The sequence below is a fragment of the Ziziphus jujuba genome, chromosome 6 (assembly GCF_031755915.1).
Source record: "Ziziphus jujuba cultivar Dongzao chromosome 6, ASM3175591v1".
Taxonomy (NCBI): Eukaryota; Viridiplantae; Streptophyta; class Magnoliopsida; order Rosales; family Rhamnaceae; genus Ziziphus; species Ziziphus jujuba.
In genome coordinates this window covers 12164098-12179994 of record NC_083384.1, presented here as the reverse complement: position 1 = coordinate 12179994, position 15897 = coordinate 12164098, and the positions used below count along the sequence as shown (strand labels likewise).

General features: G+C 35.8%; 3 protein-coding genes across 7 annotated transcripts; 1 reads left to right on the top strand and 2 right to left on the bottom strand.

Moving 5' to 3' along the window:
- The first annotated feature begins 3140 nt into the window (after nt 1-3140).
- On the top strand, nt 3141-7078 carry LOC107430749 (E3 ubiquitin-protein ligase HAKAI homolog). 2 transcript variants are annotated; one of them, XM_016041628.4, is made up of 4 exons: nt 3141-3544; nt 4041-4407; nt 5402-5460; nt 5766-7078. In XM_016041628.4, exons 2-4 carry the CDS (start codon nt 4135-4137, stop codon nt 6946-6948), a joined length of 1515 nt encoding a protein of 504 aa, XP_015897114.1. In that variant the 5' UTR covers nt 3141-3544; nt 4041-4134; the 3' UTR covers nt 6949-7078. The 2 variants fall into 2 exon arrangements, with proteins under 2 accessions (XP_015897114.1, XP_015897113.1); XM_016041627.4 differs by having other exon boundaries at nt 3142-3571.
- Nucleotides 7079-7458: 380 nt separating this feature from the next.
- LOC107430751 (reticulon-like protein B12) lies at nt 7459-10299 on the bottom strand. 4 transcript variants are annotated; one of them, XM_048464675.2, is made up of 5 exons: nt 10281-10299; nt 9792-9904; nt 9348-9528; nt 8108-8319; nt 7459-8016 (listed from the first exon to the last, which is right to left on the bottom strand). In XM_048464675.2, the coding sequence occupies exons 2-5, from the start codon at nt 9856-9858 to the stop codon at nt 7847-7849; spliced, it is 630 nt and encodes a 209-aa protein (XP_048320632.2). In that variant the 5' UTR covers nt 9859-9904; nt 10281-10299; the 3' UTR covers nt 7459-7846. The 4 variants fall into 4 exon arrangements, with proteins under 4 accessions (XP_048320632.2, XP_060673984.1, XP_048320631.2 ...); XM_060818001.1 differs by having other exon boundaries at nt 9792-9829; nt 10281-10298; XM_048464674.2 differs by lacking the exon at nt 10281-10299 and adding an exon at nt 10111-10267 and having other exon boundaries at nt 9792-9829.
- A 573-nt stretch (nt 10300-10872) lies between these two features.
- LOC107430757 (ataxin-3 homolog) lies at nt 10873-14929 on the bottom strand. The gene is made up of 2 exons (XM_016041636.4): nt 14518-14929; nt 10873-11884 (listed from the first exon to the last, which is right to left on the bottom strand). Exons 1-2 carry the CDS (start codon nt 14767-14769, stop codon nt 11147-11149), a joined length of 990 nt encoding a protein of 329 aa, XP_015897122.1. The 5' UTR covers nt 14770-14929; the 3' UTR covers nt 10873-11146.
- Nucleotides 14930-15897: the final 968 nt, after the last annotated feature.

The window sequence follows — 15897 nt, the reverse complement described above, 5'->3', positions numbered from 1 at the left end:
TTTGATACAAAACTTGAATTACAAGAACAACAACCAACAACTATTCTATATTTTTGTTCAATTTGATTCTTGTTCGTATTTGAATTTCTTTTTCTGGAATTTTATTCTTGAACTCATAATCTACTACCATCTGGTGCAGTTTTCAAAAATTCCAACGTTTTCCCATTATTTTGTGTTTTCTTGTCTAGAAAGCCGAAAAATTAGGACTTGTTGGATTCTTTCGGTAATGCCTACTTTTTGCTTACTGTTTGTTGATAAGTTTAATTAAAACATACTAGTTATCTAATTGCTGTTTTGTGGGTGTTTTAATTAGAACTTTGAGATAATTCATTGAGTGGAAAAAGGCAAGAGTGTATGAGCTTAAAAGAGGGTAAAAGCCGAAACAAGTGTGCAAACACGAGTGTCGAGTCCTTATTTGAGTGAAACACGTAAGGGAGTGAAATTGCAAGGACCTATTTTATTTCTATTGCATTATTATACTAACATGACAGAATCAAGAATGAGGAGAGGAGATCCACCTTTAAGAATCAATGAGGAGGAGTCCGTAGCATTCCATGGCGATGCTCGAGCTACCGGGAGTGGAGACCAAGTGGATATGAGAGCTGTTTTGGAGTCAATACAGCAGGTTAGTGCTCAAGTTGAGCATGTGAATCAAAGGATGGGAAGGCTAGAAGTTTCCCAAGGAATTCCGAACACAAAAAATAGGCAAGAATTCCATGGAGGACGAGGCCAAGGACGAGGAGGTCGCGAGAGACTGAGAGAGGAATTTGATGAGGAGCCATTCGATGGAGACTTTGAGGAAGGTATGGACGAAAATTTTGCTGTCCAAGATAGAGCTGGCCGTGGAAGATATAGGAGGGAAGAAACAGATGACAATCTTAGCAATATCAAGATCAACATCCCACCATTCATGGGAAAAAATGACCCCGAAGTATATTTGGAGTGGGAAGAAAAAATGGAGATGATATTTAACCGCCATAATTATTCAGAGGCTAAGAAGGTGAAATTGGCAGCAATGGAGTTTGGCCATTATGCACTCCAATGGTGGACCAATGAGCAAAACACCCGAAGGAGGGTTGGTGATGACTTGATTACTACATGGCGACAAATGAAAGGAGCCATGCGGAAGCGATTCATACCATCACATTATCATAGGTTGCTGCATCAAAGACTTCAATCTTTATCTCAAGGACATGGATCCGTGGAGGATTATTTCAAGGAGATGGAGATGCTTATGATGAGATTGAACTTGAATGAAGATAGGGAAGCAACCATGGCAAGGTTTCTTGGTGGTTTGAATCATGAAATAGCCAATCAACTAGAATTGCAACAATATGTGGAATTGGAGGAGATGTTGCATGTGGCTATTAAATTAGAGCATCAATTCAAGAGGAGGGGTGTAAGATCATGGTTTGGAGGTGTTTTCAACAGTGGAAGGTCCAATTCAAGTGGCTGGAGGAACAATCCCATCTATGAAAGCAAGCCAAAGCCGAAAGTCAAAGAAGAAAGTTCAAACTCGCCAAGGAAGGAGACTAGAATCAAATCTGTCCAAGCACCAAAGAATGAGGTAAAATTAGATCCTAAACTTTCTAGAACTTATGATGTTGTGTGTTTTAAGTGCCAGGGAGGAGGACACATTGCTAGCCAATGCCCAAATAGAAGAATCATGGTGTTAAAGGGCAATGACGAGCTAGAATCGGAAAGTGAAGAAAGTGAGGATGAAGCCAAGCAAGAGGAGGAGGGCTTGGAGGATGCCAAATAAGCTGAATATGAAGTCCCACACGTTGCCCATGCTTGCATTATTATTCCTAAACCCGTGTTATATTAGCCCGGATCTTAATTAAGTTCAAGTTCTAATGGAATGGACCTCAACCCCTAACCAACCTGTGGTTAGAAACCTTGGTATAATGTAGACGCCACAATAGGGGATGAAAAACCTATTGATAAGTCAAGCTAAAACAACCAATTCTCTAATGGTGTTTTAGGTGTTCTCAAAGAACAAAGAGATAATTAATCTCACAAGTATTTTCTTTATCAAATCCAAGTTGTATTCTTATTGAAAAATAAGCCTTTAAATAGGCTACAAAGCCACGAAATAAAAACCTAAAAATAAAGAAAAACCAGCCACCACACATAAAGAAACCTAGTTGGCTGAAACTATACTTCCTTTCCTAATCTAAGTTTGATTAATTAATTCCTTTATATTAAATTAGGAATTAATTAATTTACAATGGAAAGAATAAAATAAAAACCTTCCTAAAGTTATTTTTCCAGAAAATAAATAAATAAAAGCCAAAAAGTAATGGTAGTTTCCTAAAACAAAAAGTAAAAACAAATTAGGAAACTAAAAATGCTAGCCTTTTTGATCAAGTTGACTTTGATCAATCTTTGACCTCTTTGAGCTTCAAATCAGCTTCTAGATTCTTTTTAGGATGCCAAATAAGCTGAATATGAAGTCCCAAACGTTGCCCATGCTTGGAAAAATAAGAAAAGGCTAATACAGTAAAATACAGTAAAGCCAGCAAGCAATACAGGAAATTCGGCCAAATTGTTGATGCTGTCTGTACAAGCCCTTTTTTATTGCATTTGAGGCTGCTTTAACTTGATTCCATGACCTCTTAGGCATATGTATTGAACCCATAAAGCATTGGAACCATTTCATGCTTCCCGGACTCTAAAAATGTACCAAAACCGTCACCAGGGTCCGTATCGGCTTCCACCATTTGGATGCTTAGAATAGGCTTTGTATCTTCAAGTATGGACAAGCTCTGTTGAGATTGATTACCCCCTGTATAAATACTCCCAAGTTGTCCTTAAATCTCTTAATTTGAGCTCTTGTGATTGGCCTAGTTTTCATCCATGTCGAGTCAGCACCCCAGCGGATTATCGGTAGAACGGACTCGGGCGGAATCACATTACATTTCATCATATGTTAATTTAATTGTAACATATTTGTTTATCATTTTATTTTATTATTAACAGGAAATTAATAAATTGTGTATACATAAATAGAGATGGATTTACACTGTGTAATTACTAATTAGCTAACAATTTCATGATTTATTAAAAAAAGAAAAAAAGGAAAAGCAATTTTATGATTTTTTTTTTTTTTTTTGGGTCTTTCCCAAAAGAAAACAAAAAGTACTTTGTGAATTTTTTTATTAGATTACATATTCATCGTCCTCATTAGAGTTTCTGTGTTTTTATTATTATTATTTTTTTCTTAAATCTTCTCCGTCTGTAAAGCCTCTGAGCATCCCTCATCGTCCTCTCTCTAATTGCCTCTCTTTCTCTCTGCAATCTTCGGCACCGAACAGATTGATCTCTCTCTCTCTCTCTCTCTCTCTCTCTCTCTCTCTCTCTCTCTCTCTGTTCGAGTCTCCGTCTTTCCACGGTCCCGTTGCGAGGTTCTTCAAAGCGACGACTAAGAAATTTCGATCTTCGGAAGGCTTCAGCGATTTCGATTCTCGGTCTCGGTTTTTTTTGGGTGCTACCTACGGACAAATTTGATTTCTCTTTGTGCAAACGATACGAGTCGTGAAAGGTACAGCTTTAATAACGTCGATTCGAAGTAATTTGATATATGAATTTGGGAATTTTTTTCTATGTTAGGTTCTGGTACTTTCATTTGTTGTTCATAGTTAGAATTTATTGTTGGGCTCCTCATTGTTTCTGGGTCTACGTCGATTAAACGCAAAGCATGCCTGCTTATCTGTGTCAATTTGCTATTGGGTTAGCAAATAATTTCTCTAATTCGACGAATGGGATATTGAATTAATACTTTTTTTTTCTCGCTTTTTTCGGTGAAAATTGTTGACATTTGCATACTCAACTGATAATTTACTCTTGAAGATGAGAATAAAAAAAAATTATGATGCAAGTTAATCTGATATGAATTAAATTTTCAAGTCAAAAACGGCCTCATTTGTGGAATTTAATGATATTGGTTGTAGTTTGATTTATACTGTACATTAATTAATCTTTTTGTACATTTTTATTGTATGTGCAATCTATCATTAATTTTTCGTTTTTCACTTCAGTTGGGATAGAACCGATTTCATAACTGTACACTTGAGCTGAAAAAGTTGAATTGGAAGAAGGTGTGGACGGTTAGAGTGAATAGTAGGGTGAAAGATGCTTCAGATCCGTCTTAGGAGGGTTCCATCCTCAGAAGGTGCTGGTGCTGGTGCTGGTGCTGGAGTGGCAAAACCCGTGCCAGTAGAGACTGTGACGGTTGCATGTCCTGACCACCTTGTCCTTGCTGATCTGCCTGTAGCAAAGGGCATTGGTGCAGCAACTGCTGCTTCCCTTGTCAAGACTGTAGGTCGAAGGTCCCGGCGTCAGCTTGGCGAACGCGTCCACTTTTGTGTTCGCTGTGATTTTCCGATTGCTATATATGGACGATTGGTATATGGACTTGAAATTTCTTCTTGTCCGCTCATACACTTTTGATTTTTTTCCCCTTTGTCTCATTGATTATATTTCTGGTCTTATATCAGATTGTCATATATAGTTGAGCATAAAAATTGAGTAGAGAAGTAATAAGGCAGTGTTGATAGTGTGTACGTAAACTTACATTAAGAATGGGAGCTCGTGATGATAGTTTAAGTGTCTTCATTTTTAACTTTTAGCAATTAAAACATTAGGTGAAAAATAAAGCCCATGTAAATTTGTGGAGCAAGCAATATACATGTTGTTTTATCTTTTAAATGCCTATACTCTTAAATCATGGTCAGAACACTTTGAAGTTATTGAATTTGACTAGACCTTTCATTTGTGAAGGATTATAGTTGAAAAATGCAATGTGAGTTGTAGTTTTGATGTTCTAGATGAGTCATTTCCTTTGTCTGTAATTAGAAAAGTAAAAATTCTGGACTCTTTTAATTAGAGAATTCTTGTTTTGGTCAAAAATTTGAATTACTTGGTCTCCACATGATTTCATCTTTGTTACATTTGCGTAATTAAATAAAGAAATAAATAAAAAGCACTTTCTTATATTATTGTGTTAGAATTTGAATATTTATCCAGATATTTTGTAGCAATGTTTATTTATTCTTATTTCTAAAGGTATTGGTACACTACAATTAGATTTCATTGCTAGGGCAAGTATCTGTTTTCCTTCAATATCATGTTGTCTTCTACTTTCTCTCTCTCTCAACAGTTCCTAAAAAGTTATTTACTTTCTTTGATGGAACATTGTGTGTGTTCTAAGATGTGCATATTGCATATATAAGAGATTGTTTTGTGAAAAGTTGAGAGTTCTTCTATCTTGCTCATCAAGAAGAAACGAAATTGGGGCTGTCCTCTTCTTTGGTCTTTCAGCTGGGGACAATGTGTACGTTGTAGAAGTTAGTTTTTGAGTGGATGGTATGGAATTTCTGACAGGTTTAACTTATTGCAGAGTCCCTGTGAGCATGCCTTTTGTCTGGATTGTGCTAGGAGTGATTCAATCTGCTTTCTGTAAGTTGTCTGAGCTTTTATTGATTTAATCTAGTGCGTCTTTTAATTTTAGAAAGCCTAAATTAAAATTCTGACATAATTTAGTACCTGAGAAATTATTCATTTTGCATTGTGGGGATTGTAGATCCTGTTTAGTAGATAACTTTACATACAGAGGTGGTAGTCCCTCTACCCATTCTATGTTTGAAGCAGTACATGTTATTGATAGTTCTGTTAAACAAAAGAATAATATAAGTTATTCATTTATTTATAGGCAAATGATATAACTGGTAAATGACCTAATATCTGTTTATCATGTAAAACAGTTGTGATGATCGGATTCAGAAGATTCAGACTATCAAACTGATGGAGGGGATCTTCATCTGTGCAGCCCCTCACTGCCTCAAGTCTTTCCTAAAGAAGACTGAGTTTGAATCTCACATCCATGAGAGCCATGCTGACCTTCTTCAGCCAAATGCCGAGAAAGAAGATAATAATGAATCAGAAGCTCAGAGTGCCAAACAATCTACACCTGATTCCACTGTCCGAGCGCCACTTAGGCCAGTCTTTTCCCCCAGTTCAAACTCTCAGCTTCATGATAGGGAAGATAAAGCTCGTCGTCAGCAGACAAGAGAACAATCACTTCCAAGGCCATTAATACAGACCAAACCACCTCAAGGATTTGGGCAGGCGCAGAATAACCCATCAGAGTCCCAACTAGACAGCCGATCCCAAGGATTTGAAAGACCTGGTCCCCACAACCTTTTCCAACAACAAAGCTTTGACTCCCTTGGCACTCCAAAGCAGGAACCTGGCCAGTATTCAGACAAGCAACAGGGAATTTTATCTGACAGTCCCTTTGCTGAGTATCCACCCATGCATTCCATTCAGCCACCTAATTACATGGTTCCAGTTAATTCTAACCAAATGATGAATCCCTCCCTTCCATTTGGTTATCCTCCTTTCCCAGTTGATGGACCTCAACCATATTATGGGGCTCCCTTTGAAATGGCCCGTCAGGATTCAGCACAAGAAGTAGGATCAGAACAGGGGTCTTTGTTGGGTTTTCCACCAGGTCCTGCAGGCAATATGAATTTCCCAGCTAATTATCCTCAGCCATGGAATGCAGGACAAGCTGGTATGCCTTTTGAACCTCCACAAGGGGGTCAAGGAGTTCAAGATGGTTTCACAAACACGCCAGATTCTCAAGGCAAAGTGCCATTTTATCAAGGAGAATTTGGACGGAATCCTGGAGGTTTGGCTATAAATATCCCCCCACCTTCAGCCAACAAGCCAATGGAACCATCGCCTGGGGGTAATGCTATGGATCCCAGGGATGGGAAAGGTATATTAGCTCCACAGCCCATGCCACTCCCTCCGCCTCCACCGTTGCCACCTCACCTATCTCAGAACAAACGCAAGTATTATTCCGGCGATATGGGTCGAGATGGACAGGGCTTTGGATGGCAGCATGAGAACCGCGAAAATTTTGGAACTGGCCAAGACTAGAAAAGATTTGGTCTTTGATGTAATTTTTTTTCCTTGTGTTCATATTATCCTTAATTTTTTTTTTTTTTCACAGATACGGTGATCAAAATTAGCTTATGGTCTTCCCTTTAAAGTATCTTCTTTTTCTCTCTGTTGTTGGTTTGATTTTGTTTTGTTTTTCCAAGTATGGATTTAGCTTTCTCGGCCCTCATGTAAGAGCCTTTTTCATTGTCTTCTGGTAGCACCGATAAATACGCAAATGGACTGAAGCATCCTTTGAGGAAATCATATTCATAATATTTATATGTACAGTTAATTTCATCACTTTTACCGAGTATTGGTGCTTTTTTGGACATCCTTTTGATGTAACCAAGGTACCAACCTAACCAAATTTGCAACGAAAGATGGCAATGCTGTCTGTTATGTTTTCCTTTCTCTTTTTTAGTTGTGATTATTCTTTTCATTGTTGATAAGTCACGTTTTTGCAGAGATAAAATAGACATTTTGGAGTTACCCAAAGAAAATTTAAAAGAAAGAAAGAAGGCATTTTTGGATAGCACTAACCAGGCAGTAAAAACATGATATACAGCATGTACTCAAATGTCAAAACCATTCTCCTTGTATGATTTGACTACGAGGAGAAATTTACAGACGGCAAACTGTTACCTCTCTCTTGTAAACCCTAAAACCCTCGAGCATGACAAAGTTTAAAAGAAAATAGAAATTTCCCTTTTTTTCCGGAAAGGAAAAAAATAAGAAGATGAAAGAGCCACTCTTCCCCACTCCCTCTACCAATGGCACCCTTAGCACTCCCATGATCTTGTAAAAAAAACAAGATATTTAAAACAAAATCCACAAAAATAACCCCCAAAAAAAAAATGGTTTCAAAAATAGTTGAAATTGAGAGAGAAAGAGATGATCAACTTAGTTTTTTCTTCTCCAAATCCAAATTTTGGAATCTAATGAGACTCTTTTGATCTATTAAAACACAGAATTGCCTCAATTTTCTGTATCCCATAATGACATACTTGTCAATATAATCTTCATATCTTTCATATAGTGCTGGAATTGTAAGAATAATGACCAGGCCTGTCACAGAGAAAAACCACGAAAATGACTCATTTTTCAACATTTAATAATTCAATATTCTCATAATCAAAAATGAGAAAATTGAACTCACCAACATAACCCAAAGTAAGAAAATCAGTCAAGCCACCAACAAATGAAATCAGCCACAGGCATGCAGCAACTTTGAAGAACAACCTTGAGTCCTTACCCAGGGCAATATCCTGAGAAACTGAGAGAAAATTATTTACATGAGTGCGGATCATAGCGGCCACTTCATTTACCATTTCTTCTGACAAATGCAATTCTGGCAGGGGTGGAGCTGGTCTGTTCAGAGAAATGGAAGATAAAATTAAATGGCAAAGTTTTTAGGTAACACTTTGAGAAGAAACGAAACCATATTATATGGACCTGAAAATAAGCTTCGCAAATAAGTTGAGCAGCTTGTAGTTATGGAAACTAATAGTACTTCCCAAAACAAGTAGGTAATGATGAATTATCTTTGTCTATGGAAATCAGAAAGCAAAAGCTGCAGCAAATGTTACTAATCTATGCACTAGAACTAATAGTTGAAGCCTTTTTTTCGTTCTTTTTTTTTTTTTTTGGGGGGAAAGAGAAGGGTTAAAATGTTTGTGTACTTGCAGTCTTACTGAATACTGAAAAGCTAATTTAGAAAGAAACACTAAAAGGATCAACCAGAACTCAAAACTATCATCTTCAACCAGCAGACTTGAAAATTAACTGAAACCATTGTTTTGAAAGTGACCTGCTAGATTGTGTTTTGCTCAGAAGTATACCTTATATACTTATCTTAGACATTCAATGTCCACCATTTTTAAATTTTGAGACAAAGCTTAGTAATGAACCTTTAATAATCTCAAAAGAAATTAAATTTCCCAAGACAGAGTTCAGTTCATCAGTTGGATGTCCGAGTTCTTTTTCAAAAACAACATCTACCATGGAAAATCCCCACCATTATGCAGTATGTTTAATACATTGCAAAAACGACTTGATGAACATCTAATCACCTGAATTTTGCACAAAATGGAGTGAGAAAAATGAATGAATGCTGTCTGTGAATAATGCAATCAAATTCGAAAACGCTTACACCAGAATGAAGAACTAATACTTGAAAAGACCACCATGTGTAAAACCAGGTAAAAAGTAAGAGTAAATAAATAAAGAAAAACTGAGTTCATATGCAGATTGCTTTGATGATTAATTCCTCAAATGATCGTCTACCAGTGATTTTTATCATGTACATAGAAGTCGATGCATTGCCAAATGACATATAATAAGGGTCAAATTATTATTATTTTTTGTTTTTTGTCCTTGAAAAGTGAAGTAGGAATTACCGGTTAAGAATTGCTGCAGATTTGGCCCAGAGGAAGAGAATGATAATGAGGAGGAGGAAAACACTAGAAACAAGGGATAAGAGAGTATAACCAGATCTCTCAAAAACCACCCAAGCAGCCAGAGTTACTAGAAGTATCCCCACTGTCACATTCTTTCTTCTCCACAAAATCACATCTGCAACTGTTCACAACCACCAAAAAAAAAAAAGTTACAACGTTCAAAACACCATAAAAAACCAAAATCCATAGCAACAATCAGATTAAATATTACCATTATTGCAAAAAACACAAATTAACTTGATGAACTATGAATACTTGGCAAACTCATTTTGCCTAAAACAGTTTACTGAAATAGATAAACTCCAATATAGGGATTTAAAAAGAAGAAAACATGATTAAAAAGAAGTTGCAGAAGTTCATACAAGATGATCAAATTCAACTTACCAAGACCTGCTCCGAGGATATCATGAACACGTCTTTGCCTGTTAAACAATCGGTCCGATGAACCCATTTGGTAAGAAATCCAAAATATAGAACCTTGAATCCAACTCAGATCTCTAAACCAAAAAAAGAAAAGAGTTTTGAGATGATCTTTCAGAATAAGAAAGAGAACCAATGGGTTATCATGGCCCTTTTTTATCCTAACTTTTATTATTATTATTATTATTATTATTATTATAATTATTATTGTTCCTTCTTAGTTACAAGAATTATATATAGGAAAACTGTTAAAAAAGTATGGTTGGTGGTGGTCACAACTTACAGCCTAAAAGCGGTATCCCACTCATGGCTCTTCTTGCTTTTTGATTTCCCATATATACACACTAAATATATATATATATAAATATATATAAAAGATAATTTTATGTATATTTCATATACATACATCGAAAGATAGAAAAAAAAGAGAAGTGCATGAATGAAGGACAATACATTTACATCACCAGTGATGCTGTGCTTTTTCTTACTTTCAATGAGTTTTGAGTTTGGAACTTTCAACTGTCAAGGGCATCACAGTCGTTCAAGGGAAAGCTTAACCAATGGGGGTTTTCTGATGCTTTTTTCTTTTTTGGCGTTTCAACGAAGGTATTTTCGTCCTTTAGTTTAAATGAGACTTTTTGAAAAAATAATAATAATAATTTTAGGCAGCGATTATTTGGCAAAATGCTGTAAAGAATTATACGTTGGACGGCCAAAGCAGTTTTGGAAACATCGAGCAAAGTCAGAATAAGGTAGGCAAAGGGGAAGGCAAAGTCCACATGTTCTTTGTCCACAAAACTACATGAAATATTCCATCTCTCTCTCTCTCTCTCTCTCTCTATCCCCTTTTTTTTTTTTTTTTTTTTTTTGGGGGGGGTTTTTGTTTTTGACTGAATAAGCAAATTGTATTTGGCACATTTCTTGTTTCTTTAAATTCCTCGTATCAATATTCTAACTAACCAAGAAAACGAGACATTGCCCTTCGAGAAATTTTTTGAAAGAAAATGCTATTACTGAGTTTAACATCTGGAACACGTAAAAACCATTGTCAAAAAGGAACAAACTAGGATAAGTTTTTTTTTTTTTTTTCTGGGTAAATAACAAGGATAAACTAATTGTGAAGGTGGGAGTTTATCTTTTCAAGCTTTTACATTAATTTGAATTTCGACCTCATAAAATGAGGCAGATGTATTCTCGTCAAAGTACAATGACCTTTGAGCCAAGGGCGAGTTCAACCTTCCAACTTGACATGGATCATTGCCCTCAACCAGTAACTATGAATTCAAAAAACAAAAAAATAAATAATGTACTTTCCTCTTTTATGCTGTTTCACCTTCACCTGTTTTATTTTCAATTTCAGGGGTGCCAGCTGCGGCATTGGTCACAGCTGGAGGCGAATCCTTTGGGCTGGCCGGTATTGCAGCACTGGTCACCTCTGGAGATGAATCAGCCAGGCTGGTCATTATTGCAGGATTTGTCATGGCCGGAGACGATAAATCTGCCAGGCTGGCCGTTGTTGCAGCATTTGTCATGGCTGGGGATGGATCCATCAGGCTGGCAGCTATTGCAGCCCTCAAGTCCTCATCTTCCATTTCTGAAATATCTGCCTCTGAATATGAACTAAAAGGATCAGAAGACTGTTGACTCCAATTCGTTTGGTGAGGCGGAGGCAGTGGTGCCTCCGTAGAGTTGCAGGATTTAGTTATTCTGTCAGCATCTTCAGGTAAAAGCCATTGTCCGTAACCATTAGAAGCTTCAGACGATGACATGGGACATTCTTTTGGGAAGTTTCCTCTGACTAGGAAAATACTCCATCCAGAGCCTTTTAAACTGTCCAAGTATGCTGAAAGATAAAACTTGGAGAGGTGAAGTGGAGCCGCATATAAACTGTCGAAATTATACCACTCTCCATTCACTTTCCTAATACAGAACCAATGATCGTGCAGATGGCATATAAATGCATTTTCCAGCTCGGGGTCAATCTGGGCAGGCTCTGCAACTGGAGAGTCAAGAGGGATGACTTGAAGATCCCATACTTCCAAAGCCTTTTGTAGAACCTGTAAATGATAATCCAAATTGGGAAAATGTTGGAGTGCAATACCAAGTAATTTCAAAAAAAGAGTGGTAGTGTAGATATAATTCTAACATCAAAAGTGAAACAAAAAGAAACTGAGATCATATAACCAACTCACTTGCTACAAAATTATTTACCAAAAAAGAAAAAACTCTTCCCCAAGGATCAATTCACAATAGGAAGATATATCATGGTAAACCAACAGATGCAAAAGAATATACATCTTCAAAAAGCCATATGCAGCTAACAAGCACATAGGCCAAGGAATGAAGGATCCAACACCAAGAACTATTTCAATCAACTCAAGATGGTATATTGGTTTGTGCAATGGTCATCCTATGGAATTCCCAGAATAAGAATTAGGGAAGCCAGACATCATCCATCATCCATCATTCACTAGGTGCATTTTCAAATGGGACTTTCCAAGGCTTACAAGACACATCTGACAAAGTCTCAATTTATACATTCACTTTCCAAGGCTTTTCTTCAAGAAAGTTGAAAAGCACTCAATGCATATTCTAAACTTCCATAGCTTATAATCACTAGAATATATCACCTCATTCCAAGTCATTTAGGCTAACTGTCGAAGAAATTTTTCAAACAATCGATAGCTTGAATATTATAGACAACTTTGCATATACATTATACGATGAACAACACCTTTCCACATTCTATCATTCCCAGTTCCCACTATTTGAGTTCCCCCCACTAATATTCCTAAAAAACTAGGATTTAACTTTGAATCCATTATGTAGCTTAATCCTAAAAAAAAATTATGAAAAATGCATAAATTCTCAAAATAAGAGGCAAACACAAATTCATCGAGGGTGATATAACCAGTGGGGAAGAAAAAGGAAGGCAATCCAACATCTAATCATCAAATTACATTAAAAACTATTGAACTCATAACGATTAACATATGAGACATCACACAAATTTATTGAAGCACACACACATGCAACAAGCACAAGTAAAACTATTAGTCTACACCAAAAAAATAAAATAAAAAAATAAAAAATAAAATAAAAAATATATTTTATATATATATATATATAGAAAGAGAGAAGCATGTGGGATACTCATGACTTTACGGCTTCTAACACAACCAATGAAGAATAAAAGTTTAGTTCTATAAGGGTAACAAACATAATAAGTATTGAGGGAAGAAAGCCATAGGTACTGCATGATATTCTTCACCTTTCCTCTTAAGAGACAACAAGATACAATGTAAGTGGACTATGACAAGGCAAAATATAAAATAAATAAAGGTTTCATGACAGATGATAGTTCTACTGGTTAAGAAATTAATTAATTCTACGTACAGGATTAGTTAAGTTGGAGTTATAAAAAGACAGTCATCTTTTTTTTTTTTTTTTTCTTTTTTATGAAAAGAGAAAAAACTTCAGTCTCAATCGGATTTTATCCACAATACCATGCATGCAAGCTCCTCATCATATTTGAACCCTAGGTCCCTACTAAAGAAAAAATATAATTTATGATATCAATGTCAATAATTAAGGGAGAAACAACATAATTTCAAGATCTTAACCTTGCACTTTATAAATGTTTTCCTGCAAAAGGGGGATTTTCAATTTCTTGGCAATTGAAAGTGCTAAACTTCTCGACAAAACTTGATCAAGCTGAGCCATAATCAATTTTTGATCACAATCAGATGCCCACAAGTGGCTTCTATACGTATGATGCAGAATTTTCTAGGTTCCAGATAAGGATAATAAAGTTTTAGAAAAGTTTCCAGTTTTAGAAAGCTACCATACATGGAAAGTATATTTTAGGAAACATCAAAAAGTTACCCTATGAACTTGTTTTTGATTTTCTATTTGGTGCTTAAATTTGTCTTGTCTTGATTTTCCTTACATGTATCCTCAGTTGCAAACCATTCAAATAAAGCAAGTTTAATATACTAAGCGGCTCCTTAATCATCAACTCATCCCCAGCCATTGCATTAGAAAAACACTCCACTAAAGCTTAATCTAAATTATCTATCAGAAAAATGGTTAAAAATTATAGGCATCACAACCCATATTACCAATGGAAAACAGTCCCAATCCAGATGCTAACAAACAGATTGGTAAGGATCTTACACTCTCACTAAAAGGTCCAAGTCCCACTATTGCCTGGGTCGAAGGCGTAGTCATACCTGTCAGAACTATGAATAGATTGCCTGGTCGACTAGTGTGGGTCCACCATTTGGGGTTACGAGGGTACAAGCCAACCTCTATCCTAACAAAGAAACTGAGAGGGCAGCTTCATTGAACCTCAATTATCTCAACTCAACTGAACACTGCTTTGTTTTATCCTATATATTGGGAATACTACTCCTATATCATTAACATACCAAAACCCGAACAGAAACTCCAATTTCACATCGAGAATAACGTAAAAACACACGTTCAAATCTGCCATTACACTACGCTACATGATAGTCTGGATTAAAAAAAAAAAAAAAGATATTAATTTTATTTCATGTGCAATTAATTATAAGATAATCCACAGACTTATCCAGTGAAATGAAAAAAAATAAAAAATAAATAAATAAATAAACACAATTTTTAATAAAGCTAAAAGTAAGGGAAGGGGAGGGCATAGAAATTGAACCTGGATACTGAAATCGCCATCCAAGGAAACATTGTGAGACTCCTCGGAGAGGAAATCGCCGGAGCTGGCACCGCCTTCGAGCATCATCTGGCGCTCTTTCCGATCGAGATCTGAAGCAAGTGCGGCCAAATCGAATTCGGAGAAGAAAGGTCCTTGTAACACCGTGTTCACGCAATGCACGGCGCAGAGCTTCGACTCTTGTACCTCGTGGTACAACATCCCTCCATTGCTCGCTCCCTCCATCATCATCATTCTTCTTCTTCTTCTTCTTCAATCTCTCTCTCTCTCTCTCTCTCTCTCTCTTTCGAAAGCCCCCAACAAACCCTAGAATCTTTCTCTCTTTCTCTCTTTCGCTGTCTCTGTATTGCTTTGATATTGTTTTGGTGATGAAAGAGAAGGAAAAAATTAATGAAAAATATCACTGATTTTTTTTTCATTATTTCTTTTTTATTTTCTTAATTTTTATTTTTTTTAAAAGGATTATTATTACGTTTTGTTTGTGTGTCTTCCCAGGGACGTTACAAGTCAGCACGTGCCGGTAACTGACCGACACGTTTCAAGTTTTCAAAGAGAGCGTCCAAGACAAGACAAAAAGCTTTCCCTTTCAACGTTTAAACGTTTCTCTCATCGGTCTGCTCTGCTCTGGTTTTTACGACTTTAGGAAAGCGATGTTAGAAACTTATACGAGGAATTATAAAGTACCAAATAAATTATTTACCAAAAAAAAGTACCAAATAAATTAATATATATATATATATATATATTGTAAAAACACCATGAATGTGCTTTTTTAAAGTTGCCACTCTATATTGGAATTATTTAGAATAAAATAAAACAAAATAGTGCATAAAAAGTAATTATGAAAGGCTCTTAATTACCTTACCAATAGAGGATTATAAGGTTATTACCAAAAAAATATATAATAATAAAGGATTATAAAGTTGAATGATGTTGAGAGATTGTTTTGTGCATTGTGATTGCTTCTTACGTTTATATAAATTCTATATTTTTTCAAATTTCAATTCTAATAAAATCTTTATTGAAATAAACTATCTTTAATAAATTACACATACATATATTTCCCCAAAAAAAAAAAAAGAAAAACTACATATACATATTTAATTCTTATTGAAATAAACTATTAGTTTTTAGCATTAGGTTGTCTTGGACATCAGCAATTTTACTTTTAAAAAATAGTTTTGTAATCTTTTTACACTAAATCTTAACAATGATATGTGAATAACACTTGTGGCAGTCTCTACACTGTTTGGAAAGTCTTCATCAAATTTATTCTAAGAGTTATCATCCAAAAAATATCTGCTCAAAATTCAAACCACATGTCAAGAAAGTCCCACGATAACATTAATGAATCCACAAGGA